A 26049-nucleotide genomic window follows, 5' to 3' on the forward strand; every position below is an offset into this window, starting at 1 on the left:
CCGCATCGCGCAATGCGCGTTCATCAGGAGCTCCGCGCGTCACAGACTCTCTATGAAGAGCGCGTACACTGAGGAGGCGAGAGGATGCGCTGCTCCCGGTAAATACTTCAATTGACTGTATTCATTTATTTAACCTGAGCAGTAGTATTGAGTTGTACATTAATATTGCATTCCTCTGAAAGTTCTCTGGGTTTATTCCGGATAAATGGTAGTGATGTGATAATTGGCTCTTGTGGATGTTGTCGCATTGCTGTATTGGCGAGTGTGATGTGCTTCAGCCATATGTGAACACATGCGTTTGCAGCACTGCTGTGCGTCAGGAGTGACGGTGTATTTAACAAGAGTTTCCATGTAAAAAGTATTAAATATCCTCAAGTCGAGTGTGAAGGTTGCGGTTTGATCGTCTGCAATGCAGTGCTGTCCAGAGAGAATAACCAAACGCGCATATTGCTCATCCGTGCAGAGTTATCGTTGTGATGTCTGCATGTTCTCAACCTGCTGCGTCGCATATAACGTTGCACGCGAATGACGCGACGTCGAGAAACTACAACACGCGTTATACAATAAACCAAGCTTACATAGCTAGCGCGCGATGCGTTATTTGTCGCGTCGCCAGCGGTGTCCGAGGCGACGCGACGCGGATGTGCTTCCAACCAGATGCATAACAGCAAGATAAGAAGTGTGTTCAGTTGTTATTGCATTCATGTCATTAATTTGACATCTTTGATACACATACTGGAAATGCAAATGCATGCGTATTTGCATTGTGTTGCGTCTAAACGCACCACCTCTATGAACCTTTATCTGCATAAACACCCATGCAAACGAGACGTTTAGCTCACTCAGCAAATCTTTACTCTCAAACTGCTTGTGTGTGTGTGTTGGTGTGTTGAATGCGACAAATTCTTAGGGAGCACATAGACCTTATGTCATCTAATACATCTAATGTGTCTATAATACATAATATCATTTTTATGATGATGCAGTACATTTACAATGCCTGGGCCTATAGGTAAATGAGACCGTGAATAATTGTTAACTTTTTAACAAATAACAAAATGAAACTATATATAAAACCTACCATTAGGAAACATAGCTAAGTATAATTAAAGTAAAATGTACTAGTCATGGTTTTCAAGGCGATGCTTTACCGTTTTGTTATTGCTAGTTTTATCTACTTATATCATAGCGTCACTATGGTTACCGTTGTGGGACAATGGTGGTTATAATAATTTAAATAAATAATACCAAAAAAACAATGTTACTAAAACCATGGTTCATTTTTTGTAAAGGTAGCAACTGCAATAAAAAATGTCTGCCTGTGAAAACCCAGCTAAAGCTTTTGTGATTCAGTATTTTCTACTTCAAATCATCCTACATAATGTAAGCACATGTAAGATACACGTATATAACTTGTCTTGCTGAAACCTTGTATCTTCTTATCTTGTCTTCACATAAATCATTATTATTAATCGCCTATTTATGTTTGTCACGAGGTTTCTAACCAATAAAAAATATTATAAAGTGCCTGTCAACTTTGACAACACAGTGTTTAGCCTTTTAAAAAGCACCTTTTTTTTCCAATTCCTGAAAAACTGTAAATTTGGACATCCAAAATTTTGTTAAGACAGTGACGATATCTTTAATAGTGACTTAGTAAGGTCATAATCATAACTGACCTTTGGTTCATTGTTTGCAGTAAGTATTAAAATAAGGTGATGGTTAAAACTGAGTAAATATCTGTATTTAAAATCTGTTATTTGAGTATTATAATTGAAAAACGATATACTGTATCTCAAAATCTATTATATAATCTATCTCCTTTAAACACACATTACCTATTTTTGCCATTTTTATAACTCCTTTGATGCCGCTAATCTCATTTCCAGTCAAGGTCGGATTGGTTTATAATATTAATTGACAGTAAATACAAGAAATTTGAGTGTTACTGTAATCACTAGTATTTTCTACCCCTTTAAAGAAAGTGAAGCCCCTGGTCTTTTGGGAACTAATTTACTAATCTGACTCATCATTTGGCAGGTCTGTGCTGTGCTGGTCTGAAGGAAGCATAAAGCTCAGTGGGGGCTGAAGTATGAACCATAAGCTTTGAGCTCCCACCACTGAGACTATGAGGCAAGCGGTAACCGCCACCCTGTCTGTGTGGGGAGAGAGGCGTTTCGGGTACTCCACCCTGAAGGACTCCAGCGAGTCTCTGTTGGACGAGCGTAAACTGAGGCCGGGTCTGAAAGAAGACTCTGTCATTGAAGAAAAGGAACGGGCGGAGTATGAGCAGGAACATCTTGAAGCGGTTTTGGGACGTTCAGGGTCCCCTCTGGAGGACACCGGACACCAAACTGGGAGCGCAGAGCACTCGGACCCCACGCTAGAGTCATGCACAGAGCGCAAAAACAGCGTGGGGGAAACGTCGGTGGTGTCCGGGGTTGACTTTACTGGGAGGAAGGGTTCTCTTGGTGCTTTGCCAATGCAGCGGTGCACGTCTTTGGGCACCACTCCACCTCAGTGGATCCCTGATTCTCAGGCAGCTGCATGCATGAAATGCGGCTCCAAATTCTCCTTCACCAGAAGAAGGCATCACTGCAGAGCATGTGGAAAGGTAACATCCACCACATTTGGATGTTTTTGTGTTCGCAGAGGGATGATAAACGGACACATTATTGCATTTTTGTTTGTGTGGGTTTGCAGGTGTTTTGTGTGGTGTGCTGCGACCTGAAGTTCCGATTGACTCATCTCGGGGGGAAAGAGGGGCGTGTCTGTGTCACCTGTCATTCAACTCTGAACAGCCGTGAGTTTTGTGATGGATGTCCGTTAATATAGGAGACAAGGCTGTTGTAACACATTCAACACAATTCGTATGATTTCTTAAAGGGACGATTCGCAAGGACCAGAAAAAAGTTTGGTTCGCTGACAGTCTCCTTTCAATGCCTGAAAGTAGAAGTGCCAACTGCAGCCCGACACACAGGAGCACGAGCCAAACACCGAGGGCTGAACTCGCTCAGGCGGTAGGAAAAGCTTACTGATCACACAAAATGAGTTTTATTACAAAATGTACAATTGATGCCATTTAGTGTTTCTGCTGTAGGAAGTGTCTGACCTCGAGGCTGAAGAAGTCAGTGGTCTGAGTGGCAACTCCAAAAAACCCTCTCCACCAAAGGACCTTCCACCTATTCTGACATCAACAGGGGTCAAAGGAGGTATGAATTTTCGGTAACACTTTAGTATAGGGACCAATTCTCACTATTAACTAGTTTTTTTGCATATTGGCTGTTTATTATTACGTACAAAGCACATATTCAACATGACCATATACCTAAACCTAACAACCTTACTAACTATTAATATGCAGCAAATTAGAAGTTTACTGAAGCAAAAGTCAAAGTTAATAGTTTATTTATACCAAGAATTGGACCTTAAAATAAAGTGTGACCGAATTTTCCCACATACCCACTGTCTATGCAATAGTCTGAATAAGAGGATTAGTTTTGATTCACCAATACGGCTTAAAAAGAGAAGTTATTAGAACCTATACAACTGAAATTAAGAGTGAACACGCTCTCAAGCCACACTAGTGGCCTCTAGCTTACCTCTAAGTCTCTCACAGAGCTATATAATACATAGAGCCGTGTCTTGTACTAATGCTGATTTAAAGTCAAATCGAATAATGGTGCATGAGGTTTTAGTTATACAGAACATGAAGTTGAATATGTAGTTTAATGTGTAGAATAAACTCGCAACAAAGTGTCTCATTTGAACAATGAGTTTAAGTATACTGTCAATTTACTGCAATGTCAATGTTATGTAAGTGTAAGTGTACCATTCCAATACTACTTCGGACTGAGTAAGCCTTTAGGTTTGTTTATAAAAGTGTACTTTAACATGTACTTGAAGTAAACTTTGAGTATGAAACAAGTTTACAAAGTAGGTTTTCCTAACAGTGAACGAAAAGGTACAATAATAGCTTTGGAGTGTCTGTTTATACTGAGTACAAATAGCATGCCTTGTTGGCAGAGACTATTTAAACTTTAGCTCTGTCCACCAATATGTGATTGGAAAGTGTAAGAGTGACAGTATTTTAAACAGTGACTCTAGTGGTGTAAGGTATAAAGTCTGTATAGCTTGGCATGGGAGGCTAGGGTTCAAATCCACCTCTTGCTGAAAACTCTCCTTACCTTTTTCTATTATCTTACAGATCATAAAGGCATCTGTTTTCAATCATATTTATTAAGACTTAAAATTAATTAATTAATTAATTTAATTCATAAGGTTTAGGGTAAGGTTAGGGGTACATGAAGGGCTTTAATATCTCAATAAGTTGTCATCATTTTAATAATTTGTATAATATAATGTTTTATATAATAAGGTGCAAATAGTAACGTTATCTGTTACTATTTATTACTTATAAGTAAATAGCATCTAACTACTATTTCTACTTAATCCAATGAAAATGCAGTTTTTTTCGGTTAGTATAAATAGAATATCACTAAGAAATGTTGCTATTTTCACTTAGTGTAAATATAATCTATTGGTATTTAAACTTAGTGTAAATTGAATCTGTCGCAGCCTAATAGTTTACCGTTTCAATACTTTTTACATTCTCTAGTTCATGAAAATACACTTTGAAGTATATGCTCAGTAAACTAGCGAAAGTAGCGAAAAATGTAATAGTTTAGTCAAAATACTAGTTTCTAGCATATTGTAATTTTAAGTACAAAGACCGGCCGGATATTTACATACTGTATAATGTCCGAATTTTTTAAATTACAAACAGAAGGAATTTAACTTAAAACTTAGACTCAAATTTAACTTTAATATTTTATATAATGCAGTTAAAAATAATATGCTTTAAGTGCAATGTTACTGTAATAATTTAAAGCATACAGTTAAAATATAGCAAAAATATATTTTTAAATAAAGGTAAAATCAGCACACTTTCAATTTAAGTATGTTTTTCTTAAATAAATTGTATATTTTACAATACAAAATTCCAATTGTTAATTATAAGTAATAAGTGAAGGCATGTTTATTATTTGTAAGTATATAATTTGTCCTACTGAAAAATAATATGGCCTATTGAAAAACAATATATATATATATTTAATCACAAAGCCAAATATACCTTTTCTTAAACTGATAAATCTGCCAGTTTAGGTGTTTGTGTGTAATTTTAAGTGTATTTCTGAGAAGTACATAAAAGTAAAAAGTGAAGTCTGATGCTTTGGTGTTTTTTTTAACACTTTTTGTGTATTGTGTATTGAGATATAACAAAAAATGTAACAGTATTACTAAGTAAATATGTTTAGATCTCTTTTACATAATAAGAAAGAAAAACACAAAATTGAAAATAAAATATATAGACAGAAAAATGTGTACACATTTGTATATATAAATATATATATATATATATATATATACACTCAGTAGCTGCCATATTTTGGCCAGAGGTTGATTCTAATAGTTATACAGTAGTTAGATGCTTTGTAAACTTGTTTTTAGATTACACTCTGGAGGAGAAGAGAACCGAATCGTCTCTCTTAGAGGAATTGGAGACTGGTCTGGCCGAGCCTCTGGTGTTCGTGCTGAATGCAAACCTGCTGGCCGTGGTGAAGATTGTCAGCTGTACGTTCCTAATGTCTCACTCCACACATGATGGATTTATGGGTTTGGTGATTTGACATGTGGAACCTGTGCGAATCGGTATGGTATATTAAATTGCGATCGAAGCTCTTTTGTAGTCTGTGTAGTCAGTCGTTTCTAACCCGTCACGTGTGTGCGCATGCACGTGTGCTCTCTGGATGCGAGCGAGAGTCGTCTGTGTGCACGTTCTGTACCTTTGATTAAATATAAGGGTGTGTTAATGTGAGTTGCTGAGGTGTCTGTATGTGTACCCACCTGTAGATGTGAACCGCAGATGCTGGTGCGTTATGTCAAAGGGAATGCACGCTGTCGGCCAACCAGAGGTGGTTATTTTACTGCAGTGCTTGCCGGAGGAGAAAAGATTTCCAACGGACATCTTCAATCATTTCATTCAGATCTACTGGGATGCCCAGACAGGTAAAACATGCATTTATGCAGGTGCAATATGCAGTGGCTTCATAGATCTTGATCGTTCACTTTCTCCAAGCAGCAGGAAAGCTTCTGAATCACCTCAGCCACTCTTTGGTGTCCCGGGGGTTTCTGGGTAATAATGAGCATGCTGGATTTCTGTACGTGCGACCGTCGTTCCAGTCTTTGGAGGGACTGCCTTTGCCTGCGCCACCCTTCCTGTTTGGACTTCTTATACTCCGTGCCGAGACACCATGGGCTAAGGCCTTTCCCTTGAGACTCATGCTACGTCTGGGAGCGGAGTACAGATGTAAGAGAATAACATTTTGGATGCTATGTAGCGTGATTAGTATGGAAATCGGGCGGTTATAATCTTTGAATTTGATAACAAATGACCTCTGATTTGTAGAAACTATTGATTTAGCTGTTTCTTGTCGTCTTGCAGTTTACCCATGTCCGTTGTTCAGTGTGCGCTATCGAGAGCCTCTCTTTGGGCCGGTTAACAACAGCATCATGAGACTCTTAGTGGTGAGAATGCTTTAATCCAATGCCACATCTGCAATGAACCGCACAAACTTTACTTCCTATTTGATCACTTCCTGTTAAAAGTTTTTTACTTCTTTTTTTCTGTTCCAAGGATTTCCGCTTCTACCGTTACACGCTGCCTTCGGTGCAGGGACTCATGGTCGATCTGGAAGCTAGAAGCACCTGTATAAGAATCCCTAAAACACGCCATCCTGAGGTGATTTATACTGTAATCTCAAACAAAAAACATAATTATACAACACTAAAAAAACTTATATTTTTCAATCCTTAAAGCTACCATCCCTTGCCTATAATTTGATTCGGCTTCTGGAGGTCTCAACCTGGTTAGCTTTTGAAACATTATTGAATTTATTTTGGATACTTGTTTGGTGCTTTTTCTTTATTATTTGGTCGAAGTGATCCATTAATATATTGTCACAATTATATTTTTGTCTACGAAAGTATTTTCAGAAATTTAAATGTCTTCATACTGAAATGCCTTCAGATCAAAAGTTCATAACAAAGAAATTAGAGACGCACCGATATATCGGCCAATAATCGGTATCGTGGATAAAAGCAAATATTGAAACTGTAGGCTGATGCCGATGATCAGAGCATATATCCTGTCAATCAAAAGAGGACAGAAAAAATGCTCTCTGTATATTGAACATTGTTCAATATTAATAGTCATTATATGAATAAATAACATTCAGAAAATTAAGAAATATTCATTTAATATTCAGAATCTGTATCGGCAGATAATCTCTAACTATATTGGTCGAGAAATTTAATAACGGTCCATTCTCTAAAAAAAGTGATTCTAAACTTGAACCGGTAGTGTATATATCATTGTACTCAATGATTGATTATTTATGTCCCATACTTTTACATTTCATAAAGAATACCATCGAAATTTCCTGCATGTCAAAAAATTGTCTTTGAGAATATTGCAAATCAGAAAGACTAAAATAAGGATTTTCTTAGCATAATGAGCTGCAGTGGAGTTAAGTGCTTTCATCAGATGGTGTTTGTTTCTCTGCTGGTGTTATAGCTGCTGAAGGCTCTGAATAAATCTAATGAGAGAGTGCTGGCCCTGGGCGCCTGCTTTAATGAGCAGGCAGACTCTCATCTCATCTGCGTTCAGACGGCAGATGGACAGTATCAGACCCAAGCCATCAGCATTCACAGTCAACCTCGCAGAGGTGAGATGGAACACACATACATGGTCCAACACGCATGTAAATCACACTTCAAATATATTATTTTCATTAAAGGCAATAAAATTGCATAAGAACAGTTCTCAAATACACTTTTCCACCTATGTGGTAGTTACCATATCCTGTTACTCTGCCAGGAAATATGTAGAGAATACATTTATTAAAATTAATAAACATTTAAAGTGTATAGGAAATTTGATTTGTTGGTTTGATGGATATGGTTTGATTTTTAATATCTCATTCCATTAAATACAAATGGTTGTAAAAATGACATATGATGAAAACCTTAATTTAAATATGAAAATGCATGGACCATTCTAATCCATGTTGCCTTTCCCTAAAGGATCACTTGGGGGCGCTTTTGAGACTCTTGGAAAGTGTGTTGACTTTTTTGTTTCAATAAATTCTCAATGAATCTAAATCTATCTTTCTGTTTACTTTTCAGTCACTGGCTCGTGTTTTTTCGTGTTCAGTGGAGCGCTGAAAGCTTCCTCAGGGTACTTGGCCAAGTCAAGCATTGTGGAAGGTCACCGATTTATTCATTTTTTCACTGTATCGTCAATAAACATCACCATTGTTTCACATCTCCCACGTACAGTAATGAGCTTAAGTCTTTAAGTTAAGTTATATTTTTTTACTATGTTCCTACAACACCGCTCTGAGAGAAACTGTAAGTTTGTGTGTTAAGGTCTATGTGCACGCGCTGAGTTTCCATACAACTGCTGGTCATTACAGATGGATTGATGGTGCAAGTAACCATGGAGACCATGGCTGAATTGCGACGGTCTTTACGAGACATGAAAGATTTCACAGTCACCTGTGGAAAACTTCACCCGGCGGAGAGGCAGGAATATGTGCTTATTCAGTGGCAGGATGAAGAGCCACGCTTTAATAAAGGGTTTGTATTGATGCCTCTGATAAATTCAGTTTTGTTCATAATGTTTGTCTTTAGCAACAGAGATTTGTTTGATCCTGTGCTGGTCTGTTCTGCTGTCCTGTATCCCAGTATAATCAGCCCCATTGATGGAAAATCTATGGAGTCGCTTACAAACGTCAAGACCCATCAGCGCTTAGAATACAAGGCCAATGGGAAGGTCATGCGCTGGACAGAGGTAAACAGGTTCATGCGTTGAGAAGCTTGTGTGCTGTTTGTGTTGTGCTTAAAGGGAACACCCAAAAATAAAACTTCTGTTTTTTATCACCCTCAAAACACGTATATGAGTCATTCTTCTGTGAAACACAAAAGAAGATATTCTGAGAAATGTCTCTGTGGTTTTGTGTCCATACAATGGAATTAAATAGGCGTCACTGTAGTTTGGTTGATGATTTTCTCTTCTTTCCTTTTGTGTTCTGCAGAAGAATGTCAGTCATACAGGTTTGGGATGACATGCGGCTTAATAAATGATGTATTTTCATTTCTGGTTGAACTATCCCTTTAGTAAAACAAGCTTCCATATTCGCTTAAACTGTGCTTAGGTGAAACGGTGTCCTGTGGCTGTATTCTTATCCCTACTATAAAACACACATTCAATTTGTTCATTTTCTTTTGAATGTCACAGGTGTTTTATCTTCAAAAAGATCAACATCTTAATAACCACACTAGTCACAACCGGCTAACAGAACGTCTTGCACGGGCGTTCTGCATGGCACTGTGCCAGTCTCTCTGTTTGCTTAAAGAGGATGGCATGACCAAACTGGCACTGAGAGTTATCCTCGATGGGCAAAAGGTGAAATCTTATTTAACCTGTTTATATGCTTTCAGGAAATAACAGAAATTTAAACAGAAAATCCACTCACAAAAGTAGTTTTGATGTATTTAGAGTAGGAAATTCGCTGTAAATATCTTCATTGAACACGATCTTAACATAAAATCCAAATGATTTTTGGCATAAAAGAAAAATATAAACCAGCCACTTACTGTAAGGCTGGTTTTGTGATCCAGGGTCACATGTGTTTTTCATTGTATGTGCTTGCATAATCTTTTATTTATAATATGGGTATAGAAAGCTTGTACTGTATACTTGTATTGTACAGAGTCATCACATCTCACCTTTTATTGAGTTTTTTTACTTCTGGTGAAATGGATTTCAAAAGATACTTATTTGTCCCTTTAGCATTTTATCCACAACAGGCTTTTCAGGTTTAAGGTTGTGAACCACTTAGTTTTTTTTATTAGTTTACTAATCCAATATTTTCGTAATAATGTGCAGAAGTAATTTATTTAATCTCCGTCGAGTTTCCCAATATCATTTTTTTAATCTTTCAGATGGAGTTTGTGGCAGGCAGCAACGGTCAGCGGTTGCCAGCACCATATCAAGACTGTCTCAACCAATCACTGACGAGCGTGGTACAGAGTAACTCTTACTACCAGGGTCTCGCTGCCTGCCAGCTGGAGCTCATCTTCTATATTCTTGAGGATACGTCTTAAAAGACCCCGCATGGACCACCCACTGTCACCTGTGCCAAACTTCATCAGCATTACCTTTGAGTTCAGTAGTTTAATATTAAATCTAATAGACTTTCGGGTGGTGTTTAGTTGATATCTTACGGCTCACTGTGAATGGGTCTGGGGTTACAAGATCAAATGGCTTTAAGAACAGGTCAAGTAGCTATCTAGTTTTCTCTAGTCTAGAGTCTCGGCTCATTTCCAACATGCAAAAACAAGGACCGAAGCGCAGCTGAAAACAAATCTCCAGCAGATGACTTTCATTAGCATGATCTGATATTGAAAAGGAGTTTTGTTCATTTTTTCCTGCTCAATCTTCCAAACATGGATCTCCCACACTGTAGCCAAGGCAATTTTCCGTCGCACTTCCTGATAAAGGCGTGTTCCTCCAGAATCACTGTTGAAATCCCACGACCCACCCTATTCTCCTGACTCGCAGGAGTGGCCTGACCTCTGCTCTACATTGACGCACACCTGCTTGGAATTCAGCCAGACAAAGGCAACGCTTGGATAAACGGGAGCAGGAATAACACACAAAATCTGGTGTGTCTTTGTGCGTGCGTGTGTGTATGTGTGTGAGACGAAAAGGCCAAACAGAGCGTAGGATGACTGCTTTTTTCAGGAAGAGAAGAGACTTTGTTTACATCCAACACGCTCCGCATACTTGAGATTGCAAAGGATGCAGAGTATGAAGATATGCGACGAACATCTCCAAATTTGTTGGACTGCCCTTGAAAGCCTAAGACAACAGGAACACACATTACTCCTGCTTCATTCTTGTAGATAGTATGTTAGAAGAAAAGTATTTTAATATGGAGATGCCAAATAACATGACGGGTGGAATTGTAGAATGACCTTCTATTATGGTGTTGAATGAGGAAATATTGCGTGCCATTAATATTTACGTAGAAAATGATCATTATGAAATAGCATAACATGCCTAAAATAAAAAGATAACTATTTTAAAATGTGAATTGATTTTCTGTTTTTAATTGAAGATTTTCTGAAAGACTAACCATTTTTTACCAAATCTATCCCATTAGTTGGGAAAACTATTTACAGATGTACTTCAGGTTTACAGATGTGGACTGTACAGTGTCTGCTATCGGGGGAGAGAATGAAAGACAATGTTGTGTATTCGTGTTTAACTGTGTGCCTATGTTAAGATGACTAACATGAGCAACATCAGCCGAGGATATGAACATCCAGTCGCCACCATTCCTCTTCTCTTCATACATTGTGCTCAATTATTAATTCTTTTAGATTAACTTAGGACAAAACAATATACAAACAGGGATCAAACTCATTCATCTCCCCATGTACTTAATAAACGTACATATTAAAACTAGCAAAAAATAATAATACAAGATTTGAAAACGAAAAGTCCCAAAACACTCTTCGGACTCCACAGTGCTTAGTGCAGGTTCTCCTGGTCATCCGTTTTGGGTCTTCTCCTGAGATCTCAGGCTTTCTTCATCTTGCTGTTGAGAGTGTTTCCATTCTCTTGGTGCTTCTTTCCATTGCTGACGCCGTTCTCATGCCTGCCGCTGCCGTTCGACAACACGGATGTGCCGTTGGACACACGGGCGTTTCCGTTAGCCTTACCGTTGTGGGCCTGGCTGGAGTTCTTTGGTAGCCTCCTGCCCTTGACGTACGCCTGGTACCAGAAATTAGAGAAGAGGACGAAGAAGAAGGTCCCGTACATCCAGATGAGGTGGATGAACAGAGGCACCTGGTAGTCGCAGGTCTTCATAAAGTACCACTGGGTTACATGAAGAGACACCAGGACAAACTGAGTCTGGTGAGAAGAATAAGAAAGTCTGATCACGTCGCATGTACGCACTGAGAATCGGGTACAGTTTTTTGGGAGTCCAAAAGGAAATAATTCACCCAATCATGACAGCTAAGGTACTATTTACTCAAATACAGTATATGCGAGGGAGAATGTTTTCAAGATGGTTACAGTACTTTCTACAAAAAAGTATTCATAGTGAAGTTTATGATCCTGTTTTTTAGCTTTTTGTAAATGTCCACAGTTAAACTCTAATTGTATGGCAAAGGCGAAGAATATTCTTCAAAATTATCCTTTTGTGTTACACAAAAAAAATAAACAGCTGGACAGCTTGAACACAAATCAATCAATAATTTATCAATAAAAATTAAATAAATATTTTTATTTAAAAACTATTGAATGAATAAATGTAAAGACGGTTTCATCGGACTCGAACCGAAGAAATCTTCCAATCTGTGTTTGGTTACAATATAACTAATATTATAGTATTCATATATTATAACATTAATATTAATATCATATTAATGTCTTATTGTGTATTCGTTGTAATAAATACATTTTAAACTTCTCAACAGTTATAGATTGTTTGCGAAGGTCTACAAGTTAAGTTTGGGCCACAAATCATTTGAAAGATTTTATTTTGAACATTTATGTTGTTGCCGCTGAAACTGTCTACACATAAATAAATAAATAAAATGTTTTGTCCTTCTTGATAATTTAGCTACTATCATTGAAAATGCTATAATTTTTTGGAAAAGAAAAAACACCAGCATAGGTTTGGAACCACAAGCGAATAATATTATTCAGCTTAATAAAAAAATTTTTGTTTTTAATTAGTTATTCCTTTCAGGAAACATACTTGGCAAATACATTTTTGTTAAATGCTTGTTTTCCATTATTCTGTGAATCAAATGAACATACCAGCTGGATGGCAGTCATGTATTTCTTCCACCAGAGGAACTTTTGGAAGCGAGGTCCAGCAGCAGAAAGGCCATAGTAGGAGTACATGATCACATGGACACAAGAGTTGATCATTGCATGGAAAGAGCCCATTCCACCTGAACAACACATTCAGAAGATTATCAGCATTGAAAGTATATGACTTTAGGAGCCTTATTTACAAAAGTCATCAGCACATGCAAAATGTCTCCGGCTTGTGAAAAAACAACTTAAATTTTCCAGTCTGGTGACCGTGTAAAAAAAATAATCCTTTTGACCCCACTAGGTTCACAAGTTCAGTTAAAAAAAAAGAAAAACTCTTCTAGTGCAGAACAAAATCACAGATTCTTCTTATATGACACCTGACGGCCCTTTAACCTAATTTTAATGACTTTCCACGAGCAACTTGTCACACAAGTAAATGAGCAGTGTCACTGAAACACAACAACCTCGTATGAACAGCTGACTGTGCCCGACGTGGACAGACTAACCTGGAGCATAGCTCACACCCCACCACCACGTCCACGGCATGAAGGAATGATGGAAGATGTGCAGGAAGGTGATCTGACTGTGTTTCTTCCGCAGCACAAAAAACACCTGAACACACAACACCCACATTCAGCACCACATTCCCAAACCCATCCGTTTCAAATTAATTCAACACTTGCAACTTGTGAGTGGCATATTCAAATCTTACCGTGTCCATAAGCTCAATGAACTTTGAGAAGAGGAATAACCAGGCCACTCTTGCCATCTGGGAAAAATAATTCATGGTTTAGAGAGAATTTGGATATGCAAAAGATCTTTGTGATCATTTAAACTGTCACGTTATTCAAAGTAACATCTTACTCTGAGTGCTTGAGGGCTGTCAGAATAGTCACATGGGTCACATCTCCACGTGTATCCGGTGGCCCACCCGGACATCAAGAACTACACCAAAAAATTTTTTAGATGAATTTATTCATGTTAATAATCTCATTTATTATTTATTAGAGATCTTCCGTTCGAATGCACATTCAATGTGTTTACCTCATAAACGATATATGCAGACAAGCCCACCAAGGACAGGTTGTAAATGATCATGGCTTCTTTCAACTGGAAGGGTTTCCGGTTGGCCATAAACTTCGGGCCGGCGTACAGTGCGAAGATAAGATAAGCGAGCAGAATAGCAGACATGCTGAATGGACTCTCCATGAGAAGATAACCCTTCAACCGTGGGTCTAAGACAAAAAATACAAAACAAAAACAGAATAACTATCACATAGAAAATGTCCAAAAGTATTAATTAAATTATCATTCAAAAGCTAAATGTAAAAAACAGTTTAGCAAAAAATATATAATTCAGATACATTTCCTATGTATGCATGTCAGATTAACAAACGTTTTAGTTGTATCTACTGTACGTACATCTCATTAATACAAATTGTGTTTTGTACATTTTCCATTATCAGTCATCCGCTGCTCGGTTCTCTTCACATGGCATCAGCCATTGAGGATGAAATGATGTCAGGCGACCGCTAGTCTGACAAACATCTTTAAGCATCTTACCTCTTCCTGCTAAAAGGCTGTCATAGACCTCCATTATTCTGTCTTTCACCGTCTCCAGCATTTTCACTGATGTCAGCTAACACAGTTGACTGCACAAAAGAACCTGTGAGAAAAACACACAAATCACAATGTATGAAAACTTGACCGAATAGAGATTGTGTAACTTTCATTTGACTGAATCAGTCCTTTAAGTCGGAAAAATTCTGTGACTTGTCTACTTTTGCCTTATCAATTTAATGGCAAACAAATGTAGTTGGTAAAGAGAGGAATGAATTGTGTGGATCAGGTGACCTCAACAGCTCAGACGGTTACAATGAAAGGTCATCAAGTGCACACTGAAAACATGTGACGCTCTTCTCGTGTCCATTTAATGTCACCAAGCAACAGGTTTCCTAACCAATGTGACTTGTCAAAAAACGACCCTTTGGAAGCACTATGGTGGCTGACGCAGAACTAAGATGATGTCATGTGTTTGCTTCTTTGCCGAAGGAGATAACGTTTTCACGAAATGCATTCTGTAGAGCAGTTTGTACGTTTAGTGCTACTGTAGAAACATCATGGTGAATTTCATGTAAGGGGACCCACGGTGTATATAGATAGAAATATCTCATTCTAAGGTAATACGCTTCATTATCGAAGGTCTTTATACACTTCTGAACACATAGTAAGGTAGATTATATCGCATTTATGTCAATAGATCCTCCCAAAATTACACAATGGAGCATTAAGTTACAAAGTTGCTCATGTTAAAATGTAAAAATAAAGAAACAACACTTTTCCGTTCCCTCTACCTCTTAAACATCACGTTCTTTCTTTCCGTTCGGCTAATATGGTCTGATGTTGGTGGGTGTAGTTACATGAAGGAGTGGAATGGCAGAAGTGTTGAAATTCTTCTCTCACCTTCACCTCAATAATGATGGTTGAGTTTTGACTAGAAGCACACTTACAGATTTGCACATGACTCATTAATAAGGAAGGTCTGTTGTTATCAGACATCTGTCCCTGCTACACTCTGGATAAACAGAGGAGGGGTACAGGTGTGTCCATACACACCTAAAATGTTGACCAGGAATAAAGAAAGTCCCTCGCTAACTACATTTAATTTCATCCCATGATCAAAAGCATTAAGATATATTTAGGCATACGAAAACTATTTCAGTACCTTTATGACCTTTGGATCCTTCTCTCTAAAATCTTATCAACTTAATGTGACTTTTGTCCTCATTACAAAAAATGGTTTCCGTGATGGTCATCATTTACTCACCCTCAAGTTGTTCCAAAACTGTATAAACTTGTTTGTTCTGATGAAAACAGATTTGGAAGAATGCTTGTAACCAAACAGTTCTTCGACCCCATTGACTACCATTGTAGGAGTCAATGAAGATTGTAGGAAAGCAAACCGTTCTTGGACACTTTTGACTATCATTGTCATCTTTTCTACTTTGGTAGTCAATGGTGCCCAGACCTGTTTTGTTAAATCATTCCTCCAAATATCTTTCTCTGAGTTCATAGAACAAAGACATTTATACAGATTTGGTCCAACTCAAGGGTGAGTAAATGAAGACAGAATTTTAATTTCAGGTTGAACTGTCCCTTTAATATTAGTTAACATTACAATTGTGTAACAATAACTACCATCAACAAAGATTGAAACATGCTAAAACAACTTTACATCTTATTGTTAGTTCATGTTAGTTAATGCATATACTAATATTAACAAATACAACTTTATTGAAAAAATATATTATTTGATCATTTTTTTATTTATTCACTTGCATTATACAGTAAGACGAATGCAACCATGATGTCCAAAAACTGAACAAGTATTTTCACATGATAGTAATAAGAATGATATATTTTAGATTTTTGCTCTACAGTAAAAAGAATGTTCTTTAATGTTACACCACACAATGACACTAGAGAAAACTAAGACATGCATTCCACATAACCCGGTTTATTCACTTACCCCCGTTAAATATTAACAAACGCATTGAAAGATGTTTAAACTGGTGCCTTCTTCGCCTTTGGTCTCTCCTCATTTAAAAAAACAACTCGTATAAAACTTCAATATAATTTTTTTGAAAAGAATAATCTTCCACTTTCAATATTACCAACTGAGTAAACAGAAGTAAAACACAACTTAAGCTATAAAAGCAAAGACATCCAAATGTCCATATGCAGTACACAAACACATCCAGTAGTCAAACACACCAGGATAACAGTTTTGATAAGCATTCATTTAGATAACATATCCATAAATGATTCATTTACAACCTTGCTGATGAATAATTTGCCCGTATCAGTTAGGAAATACAACATAACGACTACCTGATAACATATCTACACAAACCAACCGCCTCTCATTGGCCAAAAATAAAACGTCCACCGAAAATCAATAGCAACCTTAAGGATCATATAATCATATAAGGGCTCAATAAATGTTTACCTTCAGTGTCTTTGCTCAAATGAACAAACAGCTTAATCCCCTGAAGCCCACATCAGCTGCTGAAAACTCTGAACATCTCCTCACGGTCTCTGAGTGAAACTCGCAAAACTCTGACAACACGACTGGTTCTCTTACATACTGTGTCAATCACTAGATCAGGGCGCACTGATGTCTTTGAGTTGCTAGTGATAGAAGGGAATTCCTGCTGGTAATATTATCAGTGACGTTTAACAGATGACGGGTTGTTATGGATGTCGATGAGAATCACAGACATGTGTCGTCACACAGAGCAACATTCACAAGGAAACGTGCTGTGAACATCAGGTTAAACTGCTTTCACACTATCATGAGCGATTGTTAAACGGAGATAACATAGTTTTGTTTTGTGAATCATTTCTAAGAACTTAAACTACTGCATCGTACTGACCTGCGAGTGGATGTTGGGAGTTGAAGATAAGATTCAGCAGCAGCAGTCTGAACTTAAAGGAAATGCATATTTTGTGTACGTGCAAACTGTTATCAAAACTATCCCTTTCGGTCCTTACAAATTGTAATCTTAAAGAACGTTTGTATTTGAAACGTAAAGACCAAAAAAGAAAGAAAACCTGCAAGTGATTCTTATCTCAAATCGTGCATTTATCACTAAACCGTGCCCTCGGCCAGGTGAGATGTTAAATATTCAGACCTGAAATGAACTTGAAATCTTGTTTGAAATCAGTTAAAGATCAGTTCATGAAGTGAACCATATCTGAAACCAAGCATACACTCCAAAGAGTTCCAGAGGTCCAAAACAGAGCCAGTTTAGCCAGTTAGCCAGTAGCTAACAGCAGCTTATGGCTTTGCTCAGGAGACAATTACCCTCCTCCATCCCCAGCTCCACTTGACATTTACAATGATTTTGTTTTGAGCATTCGCAACAACATGCAAAGTGTGGCATAACTGTCCAAATACTCCTTTAGGCCAACGGCAGTCTACACCTTTATAGCTCCCCCCTTCACCCTTAAAATGAACGCTTGGATGAGCCTGCAACACATGATCTCAATAAAAAACTGAATGAAAGTAGTGTCTTCTCTGATCACAGCTGCCAATGTGGAGGAATCTGATGTGCGAGATATGAGAGGCATCTGTAAGACAAGGACTGTGTGGATGTATTGTGAAGTTTTGGCGTGCCTGACAGACCACGTGCCTACAGAACTACAGTACACCCTCACAGTGAGGCCCTGATGGCCTGTAAGATTCTGAAGCACAAACTGGTTTGACCGTTGTTCACTGAAACACATTTACACGACTTTTGGGAGGGATCTGTAGATAGTAATATGATAACAGTAACCACAATATTAGGATGCATTTTAGTTAGTAACTTTAAGTTTATGTTAGACAAAGACAGATTAAATTTGCAAATGTACAAACATACCAACCATGTACAAATTGTTGCCTGACATGATAAAATGCATGTTTGGATAATATTTCTGCTATACAACCCAAATACAGATGACAACCTGATTCTTTGAAAACGCCATGTACAGTACAGAAGTGTTTATTTAAAAAAAATGGTTTGTGGGTCTCGGACTCAAAAGCATTAAAGATGAATCTCATGGAAACTTCGGGTCAGACATAAAGAAATTACACTTACAATAACAAACTATGAACTGCATAACGTTTTTGACTATTGCAAGGATAAGTTGTTTTGTATTGTGACACTTTGATATCATTATAAATTATTATAATGTCACTTAGCCCTGGATGTATGCTTCATGTGTTAATAGTGATGTACTAAGCAATAACAATAAAGTAAATAACTAATACTAAATACTAATATACTAATTTGGTGTAATATACATCATCATATCCACTGAAAAAAAAAACTAGAATTATTATTTTTTGCCCACGTTTTTAAGTAAATTAAGTTTAAAAAAATCGTGTGCAATATCATTTTTTTATGAAAAGTTTTTGAAGACAGTTTTTTTAAGCGTTTAAGTAAATCGTTGCTTTTTCGAGCTAGTTTTTTTTTCGGTGTAGGGCGGTGTGCTAAGCTTTCATGAAAATATCACAATGCCTCAAATCTTTGTGACTTCCCTTTCTTTCATCAAAATATAACTTGCGTTTCCTTTGATTGTGGGGTGAAACGGTGAAGGTTTCATGAGATTAATCCAATAAATCTTTTCACATGCATCAGCTTTTATCAACGGTGTAGATCGACTCTCATCCTGACAATGATTGTCATTGCTTTTAATGTACAAAAGCTGGTGTCTAAAGATCATACAGGAAAACAGACCAACACAATGAAAATTTATGGAAAAGTCGCCCTCATCAAAGCCTTTCAAACAGACAAAATTAATGCACATTAACCATTGCACATTGACCTTAAGGTTCCTCGAAGTCCTGTTCCCCTTGCACTTCCTCACCCCCTCTCCTAACATATGGAAAACATAAGGCCATATCCGGCCCTTTAAGTGTGGTCTGTTAGAGTTAGCATGCAGGCGTAAAATGACACGGTTGCTAGTAGTGATGGGGAACCACCCTGCTTTCAGCCCGGCTGTCATATGATCAGAACTCATGAGGTCAGAAGCCACAAGCAGAAAGACATCATAAACAAACGGCAAAATCTTCACAACACCATAATCTGTCCTTTAGTCTTAGACGGGAAGAGATAAAACACAATAAAGCCTCTGGCAACAATAACTGCTTCTGCTCCAAACCCCGTACGCTTGAATTTCCACTAAACACTTCCATCTACGGTCATCACAGACACGGTTTAAGTAGTCAAACTTCAGCTAAAACTACAGCGGACTTACAGAGAGTGAGAGAGAGATCATAGTCAGTATTAAGGGTGGGGTTTTATGCGAGCTGTGGCAACATGCATCCTGTGAATGAATCACTCGCAAACAGGAAAACGTTTCGAGTTAATAATACACATAGGAAGAAAAAAAATGGTTGAACAGACCCCAAAAAATAATAATTTAACAAAACCATAAAACCCTACTGATCTACTATGGGGTTTTGGACTCTTAGGACGGTCTGGAAAAGTTCATACGGAAAAACATCTGGAAAAAACAAACAGCTCACCTTATAAACTCCTGCCTCCTCTACAAGTCCCGATCTGTCCCGGTGGCCCAGTCTTTTCTTCTCCTTCAGCGTCTGCCCTCTCACTGCTGATAGAGGAGAAACCAGAACAGCGGTGGTGAGGAGCCGAGTGACAGAGAGAAAGGCAGAGAGAGAGAGAGGCCAGGAAAGAGAAGTGGAAGGAAAAGAGAGTGAGTGTATGTGTGTGTGTGACTGGTACGGCTGGCCTCTGGTCCCTCCCACCCTGACTCACTCTGTGGATGAATAACTGGCTCTGAGACAGCAAACTGGAGGAGAACCAGAGAGAGAGCTCTGTGTCTTACACTTAATGCTAACGGAGTAGTAACTTTGACAGAATTGTTCAACTAAAACTGATGATTCGTCACTTTTAATTATGTTGTTCAGAAGCCATGATGTCTTTTTTCTTCCCAAAGATTTTCCATACGTCAATGCTTCAGTGACTGAGGACCTTGAAAGTCTTTTTTAATCCATGTGGTAGCTTGTATGTGGACCATTCACTATTTCCTAACAATTTTCATCTCTTACAAATGTCAAAATACCACAGAAGTGCGCCCATCAATGTGAAATGGATGCTCGAGCATAACAACACAAATAAAAAAGAATATATATATAATAAATTTGCTTTTTAATCTTTGGTTTAGTTCATGTTTATTTTGTTGTATTGCTTTGAGATATTTCCTGATGCTTTCATCATTTTATTATTTGCTTGTTTTTATTTTCAGTTTTTTATGTGGTTAGTTGGAGTCCCAGCTCAAGGTCCTTTCCCAGCCTTCCCCCCTCTATATAAATGCCAAAAAAGCTGAACAAATCAACAAAAGTTGTTTATTTCAGTTTAGTTTTTTATTTTATAAATTATATTATAAATATTTAAAGTAGTATCACAGTAAAACTGAAATTTAATTCTTATTTTTTCTAATATTGTAGTGGTTTTATAAATTACTTATCTGTGCATCTTTACTATGTATTTTTAATTCATGTGCCCTCATAATCTTTAATATAAAAAACGTTAACCTGCCCCCTTCAGAACTACCTCTCATCACTACCTGTCATGAGTAATGGCACGAGGGCTGGGCTATCGAAGACTCGTTTCTGGCTGGGAAATTAGTAGCGATTAGCAATTGGCAACTGGCAACGTCCTAATCAGTTCTTGATGGACAAAATCAAATTCAAACAACACAAGGCTGAGTAAATACTTTAATTTCCATGTAAACTATTGATTAATAATAACAATAAACTTCATTTGTTATAAAGCCTTTCATAGGGATATTCAAGATTTATTTATTTGTCACATAACCATTTCTACAAAGACGTCAACCAGTGGTGAAATGTAGGTCAGGTCAGCTCAAAAAACAATGCAATTATTATAAAATAAAAACACAAAAGGAAGATATAAATAATATAAGATAAGATAAAGATATATATAATCTGTGATAGAAGTTAACTGTAAATATTTACATGAGCAGGAATGTGCAAGAGAATGTGCAAACAGATAGTAACACAAGGTGGTTACTTGGCAGCAACAAAATAAAGAGCAGTCATTAAATAGCAATGTCACTATACTGGATGTTGAATGTTCTAAAGAGTACAAAGAGTGCGGTCAAGTAATGTTAAGAGACTGAGTTTTGGAGCCTGATGGCCTGCGGAAAAAAGCTATGATTTTGAAGCTCTGTTTTTGCATTGTTTAAGGTGGATGTGTTTGCTGCAGTGGTGGGAGAGCAGACCCTGAGATGCGTTCAGCTGAGCGCACAACTCTCTGCATGGCTTTGCCGTCTTGGCTGGAGCTGTTCCCATACCACGCTAAGGTAAAACCCTTTATATGGCCTATGAATAGAAAGTAGGGATGGGCGTTTTTTATCATAATTAATTTCGAGTACTGGACAGGTTTGAAAAACAAGTACTCTATTAATTGGGGGCGAGGCATTAGAGAGCGTGGGGCGTGTCCCTCATGGTGATAATGAAAAGATTTTGATTAAAACACTGATACAAACTTTTTTACATTATAAAGAGAGATACAGGGCAAAGAGACGCAACAAAACACGGTTTCTTTTTGCTTTGCCACGTTGCATCGCGCTGCTAGCGTGTGGATGTGAGATGATAACGACTCAAACTTTTAGTAGATATTTATGTTTTGAACCTGACTGTATTTTTATCAAGTTTATCTAAGTGAAACCAGGCATGGCTCTGTGCTCCGGACTTGGACCGCAAACTCTCGCAACGCAACCAATCAAATCTCTGGGTACCACCTGAAATGCCAACATAACCAATCAGAATGAAAGAAATTTATTTTATAGATTTCACCTGTGTCCAGTAATGTAGTCTAGGTTTTGTAGTGAGTATACTATGACCCCCCCAGCCTACTCATCTGTCCCAGATCTACAAACCATTAGCACCACCACACTCACCACAGTATGCCTCTATATGTAATCAAGAGCATTCTGAAAGATAGCCAATGACATGTCCCTCATCACACTTAGGAGTGCAAGTTACGCCTATTATTGACATTGATAGTTAACTGTAATAATTAACAATGAACATTTGTGCAGTTTTATCAAGCAATTGTTGAACTTATAGATTTTTGGCAGTGTCGAGCCTGACTTTCAGAAGGCTGGGCAGGAGTTCTCATCTCTTATCATCTAAAAACAATTATGAACATTGTAGTTTAAGTTTTCTCTCCCTTTCTCCCTCATTTATTGATTCGCCACACAAACTAACGTTTGGGAAGTTGGCTAGTTAGATACAATTTAACATGCCAACAATCCCCTTACAGTTATGTTAATGATAACAAATATGCTTGTTTTAGTAAAGAATACGCAGTGGTTGTAAAAGTGGGGGTGAGCTATCAGCAGAAAGTATAATACACCGACAAATACTGTGCCCAATTGCGACTCTGGGACAGTATACTACAACGTAGCATGAGCCTCGTTGGACAGCTACAGCATCACCCAGTGTGGCAGTAGCTTCAGGGGCCGGCTTACAAAAACACAGAAATAGTGTAGATTAATTGCTTGCCTTTCATGATCTCCTTTTGTTTCCCTGTGCACCAAAAGTCAGTGCAATCTTTTCTTGAGGGTATAAGGCCTGCATATCACGTAGACTACACCACTGTCTGTGTCTGAATGTGTGAAGTCCACATCAGGTCCTCAGAGATGTTTACACCAATGACTTGTAGCTGCTCACCCTCTCCACATGGGTCCCTCTGATAATAATAGGAGTATAGGTCCGCTGCTGGCTCTACCTGAAGTCCACAAACAGCTCTGGTCACATTCAAAGAGAGACAGTTGTCCAGGCACCAAGACGTTAATTTCTCTACCTCATCACAGTATGTGGTCTCGTTATTGTTGTAGATAAGGCCCAGAACCACCATATCATCAGCAAATTTTATGAGAAGACACACAGTCATGTGTTTAGAGAGAGTAGAGTAGGGGCTCAGGACACAGCCTTGTGGCACTCCTACGCTCAGGGTGATGGAGTTGGATGTGAACTGGCCTACTTTCACCAGGTCTGCCAGTGAGAAAATCTTGGATCCAATTGCAGGGTGAAGAATTCAGGCCAAGATTCAGGAGTTTGGAAGTTAGCTTACTGGGAAATGTAGTATTGAAAGCTGAGCTGTAATCAATGAATAGCAGCCGTAAGGACAAATCACACTTTGCGTCTAAAACCGAGAGTGTTTTAAGTAGCAAGCACCGCATTTAAATGTCAACGCAGCCCCGACATGTATTTGATTAAAATTTGCGCACCACACCAGATGAGGCGAGCAGGAGTGCGATAGAGTGGAGCTATTCATGGGGTACCACCATTTTCTGTTGATCATGAATCAAATTCCACCACCTATGGTTTTACCAGCCTCGGCTGTTCACTCCATTAGTAAAACAGAAAAGTTATCAGACGGCGTCACGGCAGTGTCAGGGACCGAGGTCGTGAGCCATTTTTCTGAAAAACAAAGGATGTTACAATCCCTGATGGAAAACTTATCCTGGCTCTATGATCGTCCAATTTATTCTGTAGAATGCTTGGTGTGCTCTTTTCCTCAATCTGTTGCGAATTCCGGCCCATTTTTCGCTGTGTTCCTGTTCCATCACCTCGGGGGATTTCAAGTTGTTCGTCTCCTCGTTCCAAAGAATCTCAGATAGCCACGATGAGTTAGAGGATAAAGTGTCCAAAAACAGGTCAGTGCAGCAGTAAGCATCTCAAGGTGCTTTATACAAAGTGCGACAAAAATAAAATGTAAAACAATAAAAATGCAGTAATTTCACAAAACCAATTCAAAAACCACAAATTCACTGATATGCAAGCCGAAAAAGTATGTTTTCAGTGAAGATTTAAAAACACTAAGATGCTGCATTTCTTAACTGAGTTTGGGGGCCTTGGAAGAAAAAGCCTGATCACCCATAGACTGCAGACGTGTAAGGGGAACAAGTAACAAGCTGGCTTCACAGGAACGAAGATAACAATTTGTGGAGTAAAAAATTAACAGATAAGTCAGATATTGTGGGGCTAAACCATAAAGGCCTTATATGTGAGCATGAGAATTTTAAAATCAACACACTGCAATTTATTGAGGGAAGATTTAGAAACCCCAGCAAGTGCGGCATTGCAACAGTCATCTCGGGGAACAAACATTGATCAGTCTTTCTGCCGTTGAAAAGGGTAACAGTCTTGCAATGTTTTTGAGATGAAAAAAAGCACCGTATTCTTTTAACCGTATTCTGAACAAGAGGACCAAATGTTAAATTAGCTTTGAGAACAACATTGAAAAGAATGGGGTTCCGTTTTGTCGATGTATAGACACAGAAATTTTAGGAACATCAATTATTTTTGTCTCCGAGATACGGTATTCGAGAAAAAGGACCGCTTCATTGTCCCCAGGTTTTGAATGCATGTAAATCTGAGTGTCATCTGCATAGAAATGGAACTTCATACCCAGGGATCTGAGAAGTGAACCACAGGGAAAAAGGTAAATACTAAATAAAAAGGGACTCAAGACTGATCGTTGGGGAACTCCAAATTGCACTCCTCCAGTTTTAGACCTTACCCAGGGACACAAACTGCCAACGATCTGATAGGAACAACTTGAACCAGTTTAAGACATTAGCAGTGACACCAAAGACAGTTTCTAAGCGGCAAAGTATAAGAGAATGATCCAACGTGTCAAATGCAGCGCTGAGGTTGAGTAGGATCATAATTGAGAGACATCCGACATCAGCCGCCATTAGAAGGTGGTTAATGTCCTTAAAGGGACAGTTCAAACAAAAATAAAAATTCTGTCATGATTTACTCACCATCGAGTTGTTCCATACCTATATACATTTATTTGTTTGGCTAAACACAAAGGAAATATTTGTAAGAATGTCAGTAACCAAAAGGGTCTCATCCCCCATTGATTCCCATAGTATTTATTTTCCCTACTATAGCAGTAAATGGGGGATGAGATCTGTTTGGTTACTGACATTACCGACCACCCACTTTTTTATCTGAGCTCTGAACTGTATACGACCCAGAGCGCTGGTTTCACTGCCATCTACATCTATAATATTATTCGCAAGCTGTGGCGAGATATCAAGAGAGACTCTGTGATCATAAAGGGGGCTATTGTTGTGCACCACCCGCTCCAACCAGAAGTACAACAGAGAAACACACCCTTCGACACAAAGACAGCGTCTCTAACAATCTCAGTCCCCTGTAAAACCTCCTACAGACCAACGAATGCACAGCCATTGGCTACCACAAAAAGGCCATTATTAAAAAGAGCCAGAATTATTTTTGCATAAACCCTGTAACCTCTAAAAGCAATACCAACAAAATCATGTAAATTATATGAACTATGACCAATTTTAGGATTTTGCATTAACTGAAATAAATCTACCCAAATGGACCAGGAAGCTAATTCTAAAAATGATTTGATTGTCAATGTGTGGTGTGTGGTATGGTCAACAACATAGACTTTACAAATTCGACACATGGTTCAAAGTTTAAAGACTTTTTAGAATGTCAT

General features: G+C 38.1%; 2 protein-coding genes across 8 annotated transcripts in view; one reads left to right on the top strand and one right to left on the bottom strand.

The window, feature by feature from the left end:
• Positions 1-11222, top strand: zfyve9b (zinc finger, FYVE domain containing 9b). 2 transcript variants are annotated; one of them, XM_056734265.1, is made up of 16 exons: positions 1-98; positions 2041-2614; positions 2704-2803; positions 2887-3020; positions 3101-3212; positions 5512-5634; positions 5914-6069; positions 6143-6370; positions 6506-6588; positions 6698-6802; positions 7637-7787; positions 8248-8328; positions 8538-8700; positions 8809-8914; positions 9362-9529; positions 10069-11222. In XM_056734265.1, exons 2-16 carry the CDS (start codon positions 2129-2131, stop codon positions 10228-10230), a joined length of 2358 nt encoding a protein of 785 aa, XP_056590243.1. In that variant the 5' UTR covers positions 1-98; positions 2041-2128; the 3' UTR covers positions 10231-11222. The 2 variants fall into 2 exon arrangements, with proteins under 2 accessions (XP_056590243.1, XP_056590242.1); XM_056734264.1 differs by having other exon boundaries at positions 8538-8914.
• elovl1b (ELOVL fatty acid elongase 1b) overlaps positions 11219-26049 on the bottom strand; it is a 23322-nt gene continuing 8491 nt past the window's right edge. For 2 of the 6 annotated variants that reach the window (XM_056734266.1, XM_056734268.1), the window contains exons 3-10: positions 20040-20125; positions 14528-14630; positions 14009-14199; positions 13829-13909; positions 13677-13733; positions 13471-13576; positions 12962-13098; positions 11219-12046 (exon numbers count right to left, since the gene is read on the bottom strand). In XM_056734266.1, the coding sequence (XP_056590244.1) occupies positions 11711-12046; positions 12962-13098; positions 13471-13576; positions 13677-13733; positions 13829-13909; positions 14009-14199; positions 14528-14588 (969 nt within the window). In that variant the 5' untranslated portion in view covers positions 14589-14630; positions 20040-20125 and the 3' untranslated portion in view covers positions 11219-11710. Of the gene's footprint in view, positions 12047-12961; positions 13099-13470; positions 13577-13676; positions 13734-13828; positions 13910-14008; positions 14200-14527; positions 14631-16973; positions 17094-20039; positions 20229-26049 lie in introns of those variants that run through there. The other 4 variants (XM_056734269.1, XM_056734270.1, XM_056734267.1 and 1 more) reach the window with 3 other exon arrangements.

Source organism: Triplophysa dalaica, chromosome 21 (assembly GCF_015846415.1).
Source record: "Triplophysa dalaica isolate WHDGS20190420 chromosome 21, ASM1584641v1, whole genome shotgun sequence".
Classification (NCBI taxonomy): Eukaryota; Metazoa; Chordata; class Actinopteri; order Cypriniformes; family Nemacheilidae; genus Triplophysa; species Triplophysa dalaica.

What these genes read in the sequence shown, in the direction of transcription:
- zfyve9b (XM_056734264.1), top strand. Translation starts at nt 2,129, where the DNA reads ATGAGGCAAGCGGTAACCGCCACCCTGTCTGTGTGGGGAGAGAGGCGT. An exon ending in TCATTCAACTCTGAACAGCC is followed by an intron (nt 2,804 to 2,886) that starts GTGAGTTTTGTG and finishes GATTTCTTAAAG; the next exon opens with GGACGATTCGCAAGGACCAG. An exon ending in AGGTCATGCGCTGGACAGAG is followed by an intron (nt 8,915 to 9,361) that starts GTAAACAGGTTC and finishes TGAATGTCACAG; the next exon opens with GTGTTTTATCTTCAAAAAGA.